This window comes from Apus apus, chromosome 1, assembly GCF_020740795.1.
Source record: "Apus apus isolate bApuApu2 chromosome 1, bApuApu2.pri.cur, whole genome shotgun sequence".
In the NCBI taxonomy this organism is placed as follows: Eukaryota; Metazoa; Chordata; class Aves; order Apodiformes; family Apodidae; genus Apus; species Apus apus.
The window spans coordinates 18,443,648-18,461,098 of NC_067282.1; the positions used below are offsets into that span (position 1 = coordinate 18,443,648).

Consider the following 17,451-nt stretch of genomic DNA (forward strand, 5'->3'; position numbering starts at 1 on the left):
AACACAAAGGAAGATTTGTGAATGTTTGGGTTTAATGCAAAATTGCCTGCTTTCTGGATATAATTAAAAAAATAAATCAGTAATAACAACTAAGGCTAGAAATAGCAGTTAAGTTGCAAACAGAAACATAACTGCTTGGCAGAAATATCCATCTATTATGCAAGCCTTCCTATGGTTCAGTATAAACACATCTCTAAGGTCGCTGTACTTCACAATCCAAACACACTTTGATACATTTTGACAGAATTTTATTTTTAAATTTATATATTAATATACTTTTTAATACAATATGTATTATTTGTACACACTAGTTTGCCTGATACTTATTACTTACAATAATTCATGTACTAAAACAAAAATGAGCTGTTTAGGTAACCAATATACTTTTTTTCTCAAGAACTAAGAATCAGAGAACACCGAGCAGACATTACACTTTTATAGCAAGAGTTTATATCAAATCCAAGTACTACACCAGCCCTTTTAAATACAGGAGTTTTGGCTAAATCTCACACCTCCCTTCAAATTATCTTTGCTCTGGATTTTTGGGCCAAGACACAACTGGCAGAATGGGGATGCAGCAGTGGATACTACTCCTGAGGCCACCTGCAAAAAAGGCTTAGACCAAACATGTAAGCAATGCAGCTGCCACTCCTTCCCACAAAACTCACTGAACGTTCAACCTACCCAGCCTCAACCTGCCCAGGTTCTGGAGTTCATCACCAGCCTCATGTCTCAGAGCTGGCAGGATACAGAGCATGCAAAGTGAAGCATTTTTTTCTCGTAAGAAGTTGAGAACTGCTGTTCCACCCACATGGTAGCACTTACAAGAAAGCCACCGCCCCCATCAGGTTAGGACAAGCACAGGAAAGCTTGCAAAAAAACCCAACCACAACCAAAGGGAAGAAAGAGTTATGGTTCATTAACTTAACAGATTACTTGAGAAGAAAATATTTATTATATGAGGTTATTTTCCACCTACTAGAAAACAGGAATTAATTAAGACCTGTTCTAACCAATTCTATCAGATAAAGCTTGGTTTCAAGAACTTGTCCTCCTTATTACCAGAGACATGCAAACATTTCCTTAACATTAAGAAGGTGGAAGAGACACTGAATTGTTTCTAATCTGCCTTCTCACCCTACCCTGAGGTGCTTGTCCCCACGCAGTGGCCCTTTCTCCACAAGCCCCTTTGAGCTCCAGAACACCAGTAGGCCGTATCATTTGCTTGGCAAAAGGCAGGTCTTTATCTGTTCAATTTCCCTCTTGCAGGGCCCTGTCTGAATGCTTCTTCATATCACAGTGATCTGCTAGAGTTACGGGAACGCAGGACAGCTCTCCTGACATTTTTAAACCTTGACATCTGAGCTAGACATCTTGACTCTCTTTATAATCACTAGGGAGAAAAAGGGAATCAGCATCTAGAATAGGGAAGATGAGTTATGTCCTAAAAGGGCCTAATTCTCCTCACTGACTGAAACATGAGTAAGGAGCTTGGATGTCTAGGTCTACATTGTAGAAATCCCATCTTAAGTGAGCTGAATCGCATCCAGTGTCTTCCTATGTTCATCAGCTACATCATCTACTGCTACTTTAAATGAAAGCTGTAAGTCAAGGACAAACAATTTCTATAGCTGGCCACAGTCATCAAGTTTCATAATCTCAGGCTTAAACAGAGCCTTTTTGAACTCTGTCTTGAAAAAGAAACAGTAACAAAATTATTAATATCTGCCCACCATATATGGAACTCACACCTCTAGTAACAATTTAGCTACACATAAATATGGCAGGGATAAGAAGCATTATTTCCTTCAACTTAAAGGTATGGTAAAGAAACTCATCTAGAGGCAGACAGGAAGGTCTGTGTAAAGAAAGGACTAAACAAAAACCTCAGACAGCATTTGGGTTACAGACCAGCATCCGTGTAACTAACACAAGCACCATACGTTCTGTGAAAGTATTTTCCCCTGACATGGCAACACAACTTCTATGAACAACATCAGCAAAGTCAACAAAAGCTCTCTTCTGCTGGGAGTGTTTCATCCAAACAATGAGTCGAGCTGGTAAAGCTGTGCTTGATGAGTGATTTTTGTTTTTTTCCTGGTTGACATGGATTTGCAGACAAAAGATTAACCACAAGTTCCAGACAAGCATTTGAACCACAGCAGCAGTTAAAAACTGTAAACATAATATTAAAGAGTTAACAGGCTCTCGAAACACTTCAGAATCGTTGCAAATCAATTTTCAAATTAAAAAACAATTTATTTTGTTTGGTATCATAGTTCTCAGCTTCAATACTGACAGTTGAAGACAAGATGCCTTCAGAATCATGAGATGAATGCTTTGCTCTCGGCCTTTTGACTACAGCTGCTTAAAAGGGAAAACTGCAGCTACCAGAAGGATAACACGACAGATCCCTCCAATTGCAGAATATATTATTCCATACACAAGCTCAATTTCTCCTTGTCACACAGACCCTCTTAAAAAGAAGTCTTTTTTTTTTTTTTTTTTCAGAAATTAAAAACACATAAAAGACAAACAAGTTAGACCATCCTCTCCTGGGGAATAACCCTACTCCCACTTATGTTAAGGAGATTGTAAGTTGGAATGATTCAGCAGGGTGGGTGCTAGGTCAGCAAAGCGTCTTCCACAATGATCGGTGTTTATGCTAAGAAGCAAACAAGTTAGTTCCAACCTAGTTTCATTAAGTCTAAGTATGAAACAAGCTTCCCAAGGAGATTCTTCACCCTCCTCATCCCGGGTAGCCCTTCTTAAAAGCCTTCCCCTTGAGCACTTGTCAGAGGGAAAAGGAAGTATGTTAAGAGTTCACCAAAAGCTTTCACAGCTACAGAATTAAGATCTTAATTTAAAATAAATTCACCAAAACCCTCAGTGACCCCAATGGCCAGTCAAACTTCAAGATCTATACTAGCTCAGACTCCTCCACACTTCTTACAACACCATTTACATACAACAATCTCATCTTCCTCAAGATTTTAATCTCCTGTGATGCCACAGTATTGTCCTAATGCTCCTTCAGTATTTTATGAGTGCTTCTCACTCTGCAGGGAACCTTTTTTCTCCTTTCCAAAAACCTCTGGCAGTTCTGCCATCTCTAACTTTAGACACTGACGCAACCTGCTTGGTTTTAATCAACAGTCTCTACATCCAAGTGTCACACCCACATCACAATTTCTGTCACCAACTTTGTAATCACCCTAAATGTGACATGTCAAAAAAACAATCTTACTTTTTCTCATGATACCAATTCATCATGTTCTCCTACTCCAGTCTGTCTATAGAGTTATTTTGGACTCTACTCCCTCCCAGATCACACATTTTCTGTCTCCAAATTTGCCATGTCATCCTCTGTATCTCCCAAATCCAGTACTCTTTTTATTCCTGATTGCCACTAATATATGCATTCTCTCTCAGCAGCGCTTGTTACACCCTTATCTTCACCAGCATTTCAATCATGTCCCTTCCACCCACGCCCTGATGAAATCTTTTTCTAGTCCTGTCATTTTGAGTATATGACTTATCTCCTGGATCCCTCTACAGGCTCCTTCTCTTTCCATTTCATCAGGTTTGACGAACTTTTTGTCCTACACACTCCACACCTCCTTACTTTGCGGACCTTTTTCTTCCTTCTTCCATGGCACGCTCACTCACCTCACTCTGTAAGAAACACTTGGTTTCAACACTACTTTTCTCCCTGGCCCTTTAAAAACCTTTTATGATATCCCTCTTTTTATAGGGCACTGTAACTACATGTTTAACCCTCTACCTTATCTTTGATCTTTTGGAATGGTCCACTGGATAACACTATAATACAATTATTAATATTTGCCAGCATTTAAGGATTGCCAAGCTATTCACTTAAGAATGGAGAGGTACAAAAATTAGGGACTGAAGCCAATGCACCCAATTGCTGTGAAAACAAACTAAAATGGACACACAGCCAAACCATGACTGTTTATTTTCCACAAGATTAATGAAAATGGCAGGGCTTCCAATTCTTGTTTTTTGCAATGACTATAACCTAAAAGAAAACCCACTTTTACAGAAAAAAAAACAACAAAAAAACATTAAGACAGTATGAAAAGCTTATACAGAGGAAAACAGAGACTCTTAAGACACTTACGCTCTGATCCATCACATAAAATAATTTTAGCAGGTTCCCAAAAGCATCTGAAACCCCTAAATTAGATCAGGGTTGAAAAACTGCCATGTTCTCCTCTCTATCTGCAGCTGTATTTCATTACCTCCTTGCAAATTCCAGGCAACACTTAGAAAAATATTTCACTGAAGATCAGCTTCCACTCAGTAATCCACAGTAAATGCACAGTCCAAGATACTCAGAGTAAGGTTTGAAACTTCTGATCTTAAGCTTTTGTGAAACGCTTTGGCCGTTATTTTCTGAATTAAGACAAACAAAGCTTTACCTTCAGAACAAGACAAAGTCAAGCTATTTAACTAACACTCTTGCAACAAAATCCCAAGACAGTATAGAATGTATTGGTACTGCTAAAAGTACAAAAGTAATAGTGTCAGCAGTGCACAAGGTGCTCCCCAGGCAAATCAAGGCAATCAGTCTCTGCTCCAAGGAGTTACAAAGTAAGACACACCGGTGTCCACTGTCAATTGAGGCAGGAGAAAGTAAATAAACAGTAACAGGGAGTAACAGAGAAAGCTGTTTGAGGTGTATTACTGTCTACAGATTATTCTAATGATATTGGGAAGGCCACTGTAAGGTCTCCCCAGAGCCTTCTCTTCTCCAGGCTGAACAGCCCCACCTCTCTCAGCCTGTCTTTATAGGAGAGGTGCTCCAGCCCTCTCATCATCTTTGTGGTGCTCCTCTGGATTTGGTCCAACAGCTCCAGGTCCTTCTTATGTTAGGGACCCCAGAACTGGACACAGTACTCCAGGTGGGGTCTCAGAAGAGTGGAGTAGAGGAGGAGAATAAAGGGGGCTTTCTGTTGGCTTTCTGGGCTGCAAGTGCATATTGCCAGCTCATGTTGAACTTTTCATGGACCAACTATGCCAGGTCCTTCTCTTCAAGGCTGTTTGTTCTCAATCCATTCACTGCCCAGCCTGTATTTGTGCATGCTCCTGGGGACCCCAGCACTTTTGGCAAACACAAACTGTATCCCAATACACAGGTTTCTCATTGCTACTTTCACTACTTTGTGCTCAATTACACTTCTGTTTCTGCTCCAGCATCCACACCCACATACAATTTGAGCACCACATGGAGTCTGAGCTTGAACCCAATCTGCTGGCAGGGCCTTACCTCAGATTTGTGCAGTGTCATAGCCTCTCCTACTCTTTGACCCACATGGCATAAGTTAGTACGCCCCACACAGCATCCAGCAAGGAGCCATATTTAACCACATTGCTTTCTATAAAGCCCCACATTGATGCTCTGCATTAGAGCCCTACTCAAATCATATGATCCGTGCCCCATGTCTCGCCCATCACACATCCTAGCACAGCACTGCTAAATAAAAGAGAGACTGGCAGGTCATCAGTTGCTGGGCTACATTTGGGAACTAAAGTCTTGCAAGCTGCTCAGTCCACTTGTGATAAAGTGTTCCAGGTAACTGTCATTAGTACAGCTGTACCTGCATGTCTGTCCTACCACCAATGCATTATTTTAACAGTATATTAACACTTCTACTGGAGATGCTTCCACTAGTTTCTTGAATAAGCATAACTGACAAAAAAAAACCAAACAAAAACAAAACCAAAACCAAACCACAAAACCCTAAGACTGTCCATGCAAAGGTGTCTGTACTTGGACTTTGATGTAAGAATATGTGCAAATGTGTAAGATCACTCCACTGCCATTACTGTAAATATTTTTGAGACAAGTACACAGAGAAGAACTTTCAAGCTTGCATCTCAAAGTCCTCAAACAAACAGATAGTTGTTTACATGTTTAAAGGGGCTCATTTAAGATCCTTTCAAGTGGCTTCAGAACACTTGAAGACTGCTGCTCTGTTTCTCTCCTGGTTCACACACATTTGTATCTGGAATATTTATGATCTTATGTGGCAAAGAAAGGATGCACTGCAGTGCAAATATAACAATCCTCCAGCAACACCACAGATCTTTCTCAAGCACTCACCATGTTAAAATCAAATAAAACTTCTAACAGAAATAGAAGTACTGATCAATTTATGGCAGGTAACTGTAGGCATACAAATACACTTCTTCAGACCTTTGCAACCACCAAGAGAACAAGTAAATTTGCAATTATGTTTTATGGTTCTCTCTCATTGTTCCTTTACAATAGTAAGAAGTAATATAGAACTGTTCTTAAATAATTTCATAAGAATCTTTATGTTCAGCATCCATTTGACTTGGATTGCCTCATCCAACACATGCAACTTACATATCTAACCACAAAAGGATTAGTAGTATGGTCATTTTGGACAATAATGCTTATTAATATGTCCCTCCTGTTAATAGCTGTCTTCCAGCCCCATTGCTTCTTAGGGTAAGGAAAACTTTTGTTACCAGAAGGAATCCATGTGATTAAAACTTGATTTTTAAGAGCCTCTCAAAGACTGAGAGGTGGGGAGGCTGACATTTTCAACCATAAGGACTGAAAAGTGACTTTACAATTAGAAGCAAGAAGTATTTTTCCCCACTTTGAAACTGGAAACACCAAAAGATCATAACTTGCAGTAAAAATTAATAAGTTGGCAGCACAACAGTAGAAACATTGAAAATGCCCCAGGCCTGCAGCTCTCAGTGATTCTCTTCCCTTCAAAGGCAACATGTCTCCTGAAGTCACACAGCTGAAGCTATACACCTTTGATAGCCACTATTTGTTCAAGCTATTGGAATAGAAATACAGCCAAAGTTGCTACAGTTTAAATGTGTACTTGCCTGCAATGCAATGAAATTATACAGAAACTAAGTTGGAAGCTTTGATGATTCACCACAAAAGTAACTTTCATTATCTCTCAGTGCATCAAGCACTATTTTGTTACTACCCACTTACCACCACACACACAAAAAGGGTCAATACAGGTTCATCTCAAATAAATACTGCTTTTCAAATAGTGTTCTTATAATTCTTCTTTTCATTAAGTGTTCTTATACTCTTTTCATAACTGAAGACTAAAATAAAGAGTGATACTTTCAATGACACGCACTGCCTCAGCTTCCAGCAGTCCAGTCTGTGAAACTTCAACAGCTGCAGGTTGCTTCTGCATGCTTTTCCTGTAACAGGAGTGTGTTGAAAAATTCCCAGAACCCTTTCATATTTTCAGCATCCTAGGTTTCAACAGCAGTGACTTCCACAATTCAGTTTATGGCTCTCAGAGACACGAAAGAATCCTACTATATTTTTGAGGCACTGCTGGCCACGTGTATTTTATCAATATGCTTACATATTATAGACTTCCTGGTCCACAGTTTCCCAACAATGCTTTGAACTCTATAAGAAAGGCTCAGACTATGTGCTAACTTCTATTTCTGTGGTATTATATTGTTGGTGTGTAAAATAGTACTTCAATCAGTACTTAATCAACTTCATATTTGGGATTCTAGGATAAATTCCATTTCTCCTTCACAGTCTGCTATTGTTCATTTACTCTTTTCTGCTCCAAAAATCCTTTCCTTAGCACGACTTGTTCTACATCAGATCCTTTCCTTTCAAGGAAAGGTTACAGTGTGGGAATCTCCTCAGCAGTGAACACTGCTGCTCAGTTACCTTTTTCACTGGGAACCTGCTTTCCTTGTTCATGTTTTTAGTAGTAATTTTCACATTTTTTTTCTCAAAACCTATTATTAATCTTGGGTTATTAGGGTTTAAAAAGAAATTTAGAGCTCACTAACCTTTCTACCTTGTGTCTTTCAATATTATTACAGCTTTCTGAAGAGTTTTTGCTTACCATATACTTAAGAATTTTTATTAGCTTTAATAACAAAAACTTTTTAGTTTAAAGAAACATCTCCAGTAGAAGACTGGTTCATTCATAACAATATTGTTTTATTTATTATTATTCACCTCCTCCTTTATAGTGTTAACATTGTGCTGCTAATGGAAGCTATCTAGAGATAAGTAAAAACAGTTCAGCAACCATGTGTAGATACTGCTTTGGAAAAAGAGTTACTTTGTTTACAATATATCACTATCACCTTATTTATGTGCACGGTTGTTCTAAACAGCTTAAAAAATTAAAACACTCTCCATGACAAAAAAGTAAGCCCAACTCAAGCCCAACTGAATCTCTTCTCAACAGAACAGCAATAGACTCATAATTCAGCTCTTCCTGATGAAAGATCAGACTTTGCAGCACAAAAGAGGCAACTGTGGGAAAAAGTGAAGGGGGATAAACAAATTATTCTCAGCTAGTAGTCTGAATGGGCAGGAGGAGGAGGAATCTGTCTTTAACTACAAGTATCAAATAACCGTTGAACTTATGAGTGCAGTTACTGAAAAACCAGAAAGAAAATAGTATTTTCGTAACCACTGTAGAGTAGGCCAGCAACATTCAGAAAATAACAGGAAGTGATTAGACAACCTACAAAGAAGCAAAATAAGTATTTTCATTTATGTGCTTTTAAAGTTGTTCTTTTGATTGTCCTGAAAATGACAGTATTCTGAGAAGAAAGCAGGATAAAAGATAGTTATGATCATATAACTTTGTTTTTCTCGGTCTTTGCTATTTATAACTCACAACAATTCTTACTGTTTTTAATTTACATGTTGGTATATATTTCATGCTTATAAGGGACAGTTTAACAAAGATGACAAAATTATAGAAAATTTAACTTGTCAAATCTATCAAACTAGCAGTGTACGTGTATAGAAGCTGGAAAAAAAATAAATATACATACATCCACAAGTCTCCAGGCTTCACTTATCACTGCATACTGGAGCCGATTCAAAACAAACCCCTCAACTTCTCTGTTTAGTTTGACAGGTGACTGACCAATCTTCTTCATCAGGGCATATGTTCTCTCTACAGCGGAAGGATCTGTTTCTGGATGAGGAACAATTTCAACCAATGGCACAAAATAAGGTGGATTTACCTCAAAAAGAAACACAAATTAAGAATGTCAGCTATTAACAGATTAACAGAACAAGTTCATAGAAATCATCTTTATAGCTTGCTACTAGCTATACACAGCAAGTCTGACCTTTAGACCCTGAAAGACTTCACCAATCCAATAAAAGCTGCTGTATTAATTCAAAATTTTAAAAGAAGTAATCTTGCATTAAATCTAACTCTATTTTAAGCCCGGCAAAGTTCATGGAGCTACGTTAAAGATTATAGCATTCAAATGGTATTAGAACACTTTATACTGACTTGAGTAACCAATGTTATCTCAATATTGAAGCTGTTTTTTGTTGTAAGACATATGGCCACCACCTGTCTTTCCAAATTAAGCAAGGCGTTTCCTTTTAGATATTCAGGTACTTATAACAAAATTATTGCTAAACATCACCTGCAAGATACAACACTTAATAAACAAACTGCTACTGGTCCAAGCCTGCAAATATATGCTAAATGCAGTAATAGATATCACATAAAACATACTTTGAAAAAGCTTCAGAACAGGTTACCTTCAAACACTGTACCTACTTCAAAAGAACCCAAACAAACAAAACCTCTCTCTCACTATTCCTAAATGTATTTTCTCATCAAGTCATGCCCTTTGTGTAATGTATTTTTGAAAAGATAAACAAAACAATTCTAAAGAACATCCTACTAACAGCTAAAAAGTCTTCAGGTCATAGTGTTACTGCCTGCATGCCCTTTACAAAAGCAGCAGTCCTGCAGCCATATTCTTCAGATGCTAAACTCAGCTCCCAGTCTAGTTTCCAGGCAGCAGAAGGAGCTAACATAACTTACTAGCAGAAATAACACTGACATTTAAAGGATGGTAATTATGTAGCCATTCTTTTGCCATTCTCCCTTATAGTCAAACACTCTTAACTGTGCTAATGTAAATGCAAGTACAGGATCACAGCAAGATGCACGCAGTCCTTCCCCTCTCTATGTTCTCTTTTCAGTACTTACATGGTTCCTTTTACAGTAGGGTCTGACCAACACAAAACCTGTTGTAGGCTACATCTGCTTTAACTACCAATGTAAAACACTTACTTCAACCCCTTTAAAATGCCTTGTGTTTCAACAAACTCTCTCATATCGGCCTCCTTGTCAGTGCCACCACCGGTGCTGAGAGTGGCATGCTGGACACCATTGCAGGTCTGGTGCCAGGCAATTTAGCAAGATGCAAACCACTTCAAGGACCAAGAAGTTCTCTGAAGCCTTATCTAACCCTCAAGTATATCACAGATTCCAATCAGGAAGAGGACAAGTTAATTGTTGAGAGAGACTGCGGCTATTATAAATTTCTCCCAAGAACAGTGTTGACAATCATCTTATTGAAATATTCTATTTCATGAACTTGGCATGGGGAGTATACAGGTGTGTTCACGAGCACACTGAGGACGACAGTTTTTTAGGAATGAGGTAACAGACGTTGGTAAATCTAAAAGTGGTAAAACATGGATAAAACTGAGGGTGGTGGAAGGTTTCTAAAATTTGAAGAGGAATGCAAAGCCCTTCTTCAGGGAGCATATGAGCTTACACATTACTCAGCCTTACAAAATGAAAGCTAAGAAAGGATATGACAAACACAGAGGGATAGTTAAGCTACACAAAAGCTACCAACAAACATCAAATTAAATCTGATGGACTGTTAATAAAATTGGAACAAAATTTAAAAGACACAACTTGCAACAGGAGTAGCGGAATTAATAAAAGAGATAATAAATTTAAAAGATAGATCTGAATACATTTTTACAGTGATTTGATTGTATGGTTTCCTGTACAGCAAGGGACATTATTCAATGGCACACTGTCTCCTCTACCTCATTCCTTCTGGCTGCATGACCTTGCAGGCATACACAGGACATGAGAAAGGAAACACTCTGCAGACCTTTACCAATACTGCAAGTGCTTGCAGAGAACAGCTGTACTTACAAGTACTGCATGAATTTCTATCACACAGCTGTGCTACGGGACTGGATTTATTTTTTCTAAGTACTGAACCTATTGCTATGTTAAGCAAAGGGATGAGCTCCTTCTACCCTTTCAGCATTTCATTTCTCCTCAACATGCTCACCTATGCCAGAAGCTTTACAACTTTAGCTTTAACTTTTTCTGGCATATCAAAACTTGTTTTCACAGAGCCTTCCTAGGCTGATTACTTCCTACAGCCACCATTCTCCATGTTCTGCTGTTGTCTTCAAGATGTTAGTAAGGTCATTATTGAAATAGAAAACACCAAAAGCCAGTAACTATTACAAAGCCAGCATATTTCCTGACATAAGAGATGCAGATATGCCCCTGAAAGAGTACACTGGCTCACAGCTTCTCCAGTACACTCTTCTTTGAGTGAAGCTGAGATTACTAGGAAAACAGTCTCAGCTGGATGGCAAAACCATTTCAGAACAATTAGACATTTTAAGGCACTCCAGTGTATTTGCTTTGGAAAACAGAAATATCCGTACAACAGCAGCCTAGAAAAAGCTTACACAGAGACTAGCTACCTTTCCAAATCTGGTAAAACCTAGTTGCAGAAGTGGCTCCTATGAAGACTGCAGCTCAGACTAAACAAGTCAACTGGTACATACCAAGTTGGGAAAATAGTAAGAAAGAGTAATATAAAATCAAAGACTGACCAACAGTCAGAGAATAGGCAGAAGCCCTGGAATTGGTTAAAAAAAAATAAAATAATCTTAGCTATAGTTACTTAAATCAGAAGTCTAGAAGAGACAGCATCTCTTGCACTACAGAAAGTTACTATCTGGAAATATAAGATAAGGAACTACTGAATTTTAGACTGGAGAAAAGCTAAACCTAGGCACAGATATATATTTTGAAGTTTGACCCTTTTAAAAAAATTATGTATTAAAAGGGGATGAAAACTAAATATACAGAAAGAAACCAATTCTTTTGTCCTTTTTGCTTCCCAATAACCCCAAGGTACAATGGTGCTGGTGGAGGTGTGTCAGAAAGGGTCTGACCAAATACTTTGGCACTGCAGCATTAAGCCACAGGTAGAGATGTCACAGTAAAGCAGTGCTGTATTTTGGTGTTCACACTGCCACTCCTGGGCATGACTAGGAAACTGACACTACACTTGGAAAGACAAGTAGTTCCCAAATTGCAGATGTCAGAGCAGCATCTTTTTCCAGATAACTGCAGACCTTCATAACCACAGTCCTTTCAACTGATCTGTCAAACACCAGACTAGCATAGGCTAACATTTACTAGCTATTGAGGAGTGGAAAACAGAAGCAATAAGAATCCCAGTGATCAAGACAAAATGCTCTTCCATACTGAGCACAGATGAGACAAATTGCTGTCTGGCAGCCCCATACAGACCTCTACAGAGGCTCACAGATGCCCTTCAGCATTTTGAGGTTCTGCTCAAAGAACGACCAAACAAAATATTTTCTGAAAATTCAGGTCCCTGCACACTAACACAAGCATTCCAAATATCTTTCTATAATTCTCAGTCTGCAGGGAAGAGTTTGGGATGCAGTTTAGTCAAACATACGTACTACTACAAAAACAAAATGTGCTGCCATACTTACAGGATGTGACACGATACACTGCTTAACATGTTTAAGGCCAGTGAACAACTTGCTAGGTAAGAGACAAGAGGTCGAGCTGCTCAAGATAACATTGTCATCAACAATAAGATCTAACTGACCGAAAATCTTCTTTTTCAGTTCCAGGTCCTCTGGAGTACACTCCTGGAATAAAAACAAAAATCAGTATTAGAAGTTGTCTAGTTCAATAGTATTTATCCATACATTACAGACTTCATTGATCCCTCACTGACACCAAGGAACTCGACACAAACCATCTACTTTCATTAACCTAGCTAAATCAGTGAGCAGTAACACAAGAATACCTTCCCACATACACAAAATGGAAAGTCGAAGAGTTTCTCTATAGCAGAAGGCAGACCAGCACACACCACATTACCACCCCAAACCAAATTATTCTGCTTTGTTTAAAATTTAGACTTTTACACACACTCAAACAAGAGTATGGAGGAATAAAGAAAATATATTCTCTCTAAGATGGAAATGAATGAAAGAGCCACAATTTACAGCCACTAGAATGTAAAAATCTTCCCCAGGAGCTGCCTGAAGGACAGCACGCAGAAGTCCATCAGTCTGGGAGCAACAAGGACATGGGAGGATAGAATCACAGAATCATCAAGGTTGAAAAAGACCTTCAGAAACACCAAGTCCAACTGTCCACCCTACAACCCCTAACCACTAAACCATCTCCTGAAACACCATGTCCACCCATTTTTTTAACACCTCCAGAGACAGTGCCTGCACCACCTCTCTGGGCAGCCTGTTCCAACACCTCACCATTCTTTTTGTGAATAAATTTTTCCTAATATCCAACCTGAACCTCCTCTGGAACAACTTGACCCCATTTCCTCTTGTCCTATCACTAGTCACTAGGGAGGAAAGGCCAACACCCACCTCACTACAACCTCCTTGCAGGTAGTTGTAGAGAGCAATGAGGTCTCCCCTCAGCTTCCTCTTCTCCAGGCTGAACAGCCCCAGCTCTCTCAGCCTCTCCTCATAAGACCTGATCTCCAGACCTCTAAAGGGTGCCCTTCTCTGCACCTTCTCCAGCACCTCAATGTCCTTCCTACAATGCAGAGGCCTAAACTGCACACAGTGCTCGAGTTGCAGCCTCACCAAGGCTGAGTAGAGGGGCAGGATCACCTCCCTGCTCCTGCTGGTCACTCTATTCCTGATACAAGCCAGGATGCCATTGGCCTTCTTGGCCACCTGTGCACACTGCTGGCTCAAGTTCAGCTGCTGTCAGTCAGCACCCCCAGGTCCCTCTCTGCTGGGCAGCTCTCCAGCCACTTCTCCCCAAGTCCGTAGTGCTGCTGGGGTTGTTGTGGCCAAAGTGCAGGACCCAACATTTGGTCTCATTGAAACTCATACAGTTGTCCTCTGCCCATCGATCCAGCCTCTCCAGATCCTCCCTACCCTCAAAAAGATCACTCCCACCCAGCTGAGTGTCATCTGCAAACTTACTGAGGGTGGAATCTGTCCCCTCATCCAAATCATCAGTAAAGATGTTAAACAGGAGCAGCCCCAGCACTGAGCCCTGGGGAACACCACTCATGACTGGCCCCAAACCAGATTTAACTCCATTGAACACAACTCTTTGGACTCAGCTGTCCAACCAGCTTTTTATCCAGCAAGGTGTGCGCACATCCAAGCCACGAGCAGCCACCTCCTCTAGGAGAATGCTGTGGGAAACCTTGTCAATGGCCTTGATAAAGTCAAGGTAGGCAACATCCACAGGCCTTCTCTTGTCCAATAAGCAGGTCATTCTGTCATAAGAGGGAGATGAGGTTAGTCAAACAGGACCTGCCCTTAATGAAGCCATGCTGACTGGGCTTGATCATGTGGTTGTTCTGCATGTACTGCATAATGGTACTCAGGATGATCCGCTCCATCAGCTTCCCTGGTACTGAAGTCAGACTAACAAAATAACTACAGTGGATCCCACAATCAACAGGAAAGACTTCCGGCTACAAGAACAACACAACACAACAAAGTCAACTTTTTCTCTGGGTTTTTGATGAAGGGTTTAAAAAATCCAAACAGGATCCCAAACTTGAAAAACCTCAGCTTTTCCTTTAAAACACAGAAAACACCTGCTCTTTTCCAACTCTAACCTTTTCTCACCTGTCAGCATGTCATTCTGTCCTGCTTGGTACGCTGAACTGCACACAAGGGTAAGAGAAAAGGCTATACATTTAATATAATCCAAAATTTACATTTAATACCTGCAGCTTCAGACAAATTCTGTGGCAGGAATGCCCAGAGCCAGAGTTTTTAACCAAGTAAATGGGTTAAAGGAATCTGAAGTCTTAAAAAATAAGCAAGTTGCATGAACTGTACTAGAAGTTCTATGATGCAAAAGAGATAAACAAGGTCATTTAAGAACTCCAGATAGAGCCTAAAGTAATAGATGGCCTTATCAAAACAAAATGATACCCCGCTTATAATTCCAGGATCCCTGCTTGTTGGTTAAGTTTAAATAGTTTCTTTTAGTAAAGCCAAAGAGAACTCTGCAGATACTGTTCAAGCTAATAAGAGTTGCTCTGAATAGGTTTATTGTGAACTTGAAACTCTAAGCCTCTTCTCCCATCAGATGATAATCAAAAAGGCAAACTCAAATTTGCTGGAAACTCAAGCCTGCCACAGTTACATAAGGTTTCTGAATGGCCCATTTGCTTGAAGTTTCTCATATAGTGTCACAATTGTATTCAGGTTGTTGGACCACAGTAATAAAGTTTCTGTCCTCATCAAGCATGCAATTATTTTCTCAGAGACACGAATTCCCTGAAGAACATGGGAAAACTAAGCTCTGAACAATCCATTAAACAGGAACCTCACTTGCTGTCAGTTATGGAGCCTAATGAAGTCTGAAGCTATTCTGTTTACCCTGAGAAAAAGAAGATCAAACAGTGAGCAGATAAGATACAGTTGTAAAGCTATCACAGTCTCTCTCAAAGAATCAGTGCAAACAGGTTAGCATAAAGCTCTACGCATTTTAAGTGACACTGTATATTTCTGTGCTCTTTTTGTAGAGAAGATCACCCATCTCATTTGCAGCAAACAGTACACCATTATTCTAAGGCCTGAGCACCTGAACAAGGCTGCTGCTAATCTGACTTCCAATTCAAACTTAATTATATATACCTTTTTTAAAAGACTGATCAAAATATGACAGTTGTTAATTTTTGAAACCCACCTCCTGGAAGAGTTGTACTCAATTAAAGACTTAAAGGTATTAGGTTTTACATTATTCAAATACATGGTTCAGAGAACGCATAGCAGCTACTTGACCAGCCTACAAACTTTTAAAGAACTATACAAAGATAAACGTGTACTAGACTCTCTCCCTAGCAGACAACACTGATAACATGACAAGCTGATGGAGGTCTAGTAGACCCTAATTAATAAGTTGCACTCATATAATACAACCCCTTGAATGCCAACACATGGAAAGCTAGGGAGTTTCATCTGTTTAAATCCAGTGACTGTGTTTTTGTAGAGGCCCTTCCCACCATGTTATCCACCATCTGTGCTCCCACACGTGTCCATGCTCCTCTAACAGCACAACTTCATTTACCTATATTTAAATACTGGCATCTGCCCAGGTTCTTCCTAGCCATTCTCAGATATACCAAGGTAACAACTCACTTGTACCACCTTCTAGGAAAATATTCCCCAGAACGTCACCTTGCAAAATATCTACTCCTTACACTAGCAATGAGAATCACTGTCAAGGCTGTGGATTTATTAGCACTGGGATGTGAAAGAAACAAAGCATGGCCTGAAGTAAAACATTGCAACACAGTGGTACAGCCCTAAAATAAACGGTCTTGTCCTATACAAGCATGGCAGTATAAGCTGAAATACAAATATTTACACTAGCATGAAAAATGTAAAAGATTAACCACCACTCATCAACAAGCAAGACACTTTCTGTAAGAGCACCTGGAGATGTTGTCACAGTTTGAAGTTTGAAGGCCACAGCTACACAATTATGAGTTTCAACCTTTTGATTAGATTCTGGCTGCTTCATATTCAAAACATTATCAATAAACCATTTCTTCCCCTGGCCATCTTACTATTTATGATAATACAAATTCCTGGAAGCAAAGGCAGATCAAGCTTGGGCTCTCCTAGACCCCTCTTCATTCCAGGGCTATATCTTATGCCACAGGGTTCTTCCAAGTAAATTTTTGCCTCAACAAGCCAAAGTTGTCTTCCACAAAGTCCAGGGCTGTGATCCCATTTTTTCTCTTGCTTATCCTCTCAGGATCCTCAATTCCACCACTTCATGTTCACTGTAACAAGGCTTCTCCCAAGCCTTCACACCTCTAACCAGTACTTCCTTGTTTTTAAGTATGAGGTCTAGCAAAGCATGTCCCCCTCTTCTGCTCCTCAACCACCTGTTACTAGGAAGGCATTCCAGAATCCTCCTGATTTGTTTGTGGCCACCTGTGCTGTGCTCTAGCACAGGAGATTGATGTGGTTGAAGCCTCACCATGAAGACAAAGGCCTGTGAATGTGAGGCTTCTTACAGCTGCCTGAAGAAGGCAACTTCCTTCTGATCAGAAGATCTGCAGCAGACACCTCTCACCATGTCTTCCACATTGCTGATCCTGTTAATCCTGACCCATAAGCTCTCAAATGGCTCCTCATTCAAACCAAGGCAGGGCTCTGTGCACGTTAGCTCACTGCATGTAACCAATACCCTAGGCAGCTATCCTCTCCTACCTTCAATCTTGCATCACTTAATCCCCAAAAGCTGCACTTCACTGCCATGCTGCAGCTGCTACAGCAACAATGCC

The 17,451-nt window shown here is 39.9% G+C and overlaps 1 protein-coding gene across 3 annotated transcripts in view; it reads right to left on the bottom strand.

Moving 5' to 3' along the window:
* Positions 1-17,451, bottom strand: part of CRYL1 (crystallin lambda 1) — a 57,110-nt gene that overhangs the window by 17,627 nt on the left and 22,032 nt on the right. For 2 of the 3 annotated variants that reach the window (XM_051609402.1, XM_051609420.1), the window contains exons 4-5: positions 12,629-12,790; positions 8,854-9,048 (exon numbers count right to left, since the gene is read on the bottom strand). In XM_051609402.1, coding sequence (XP_051465362.1) covers positions 8,854-9,048; positions 12,629-12,790 — 357 coding nt within the window. Of the gene's footprint in view, positions 1-226; positions 2,176-8,853; positions 9,049-12,628; positions 12,791-17,451 lie in introns of those variants that run through there. The other variant, XM_051609411.1, reaches the window with a different exon arrangement.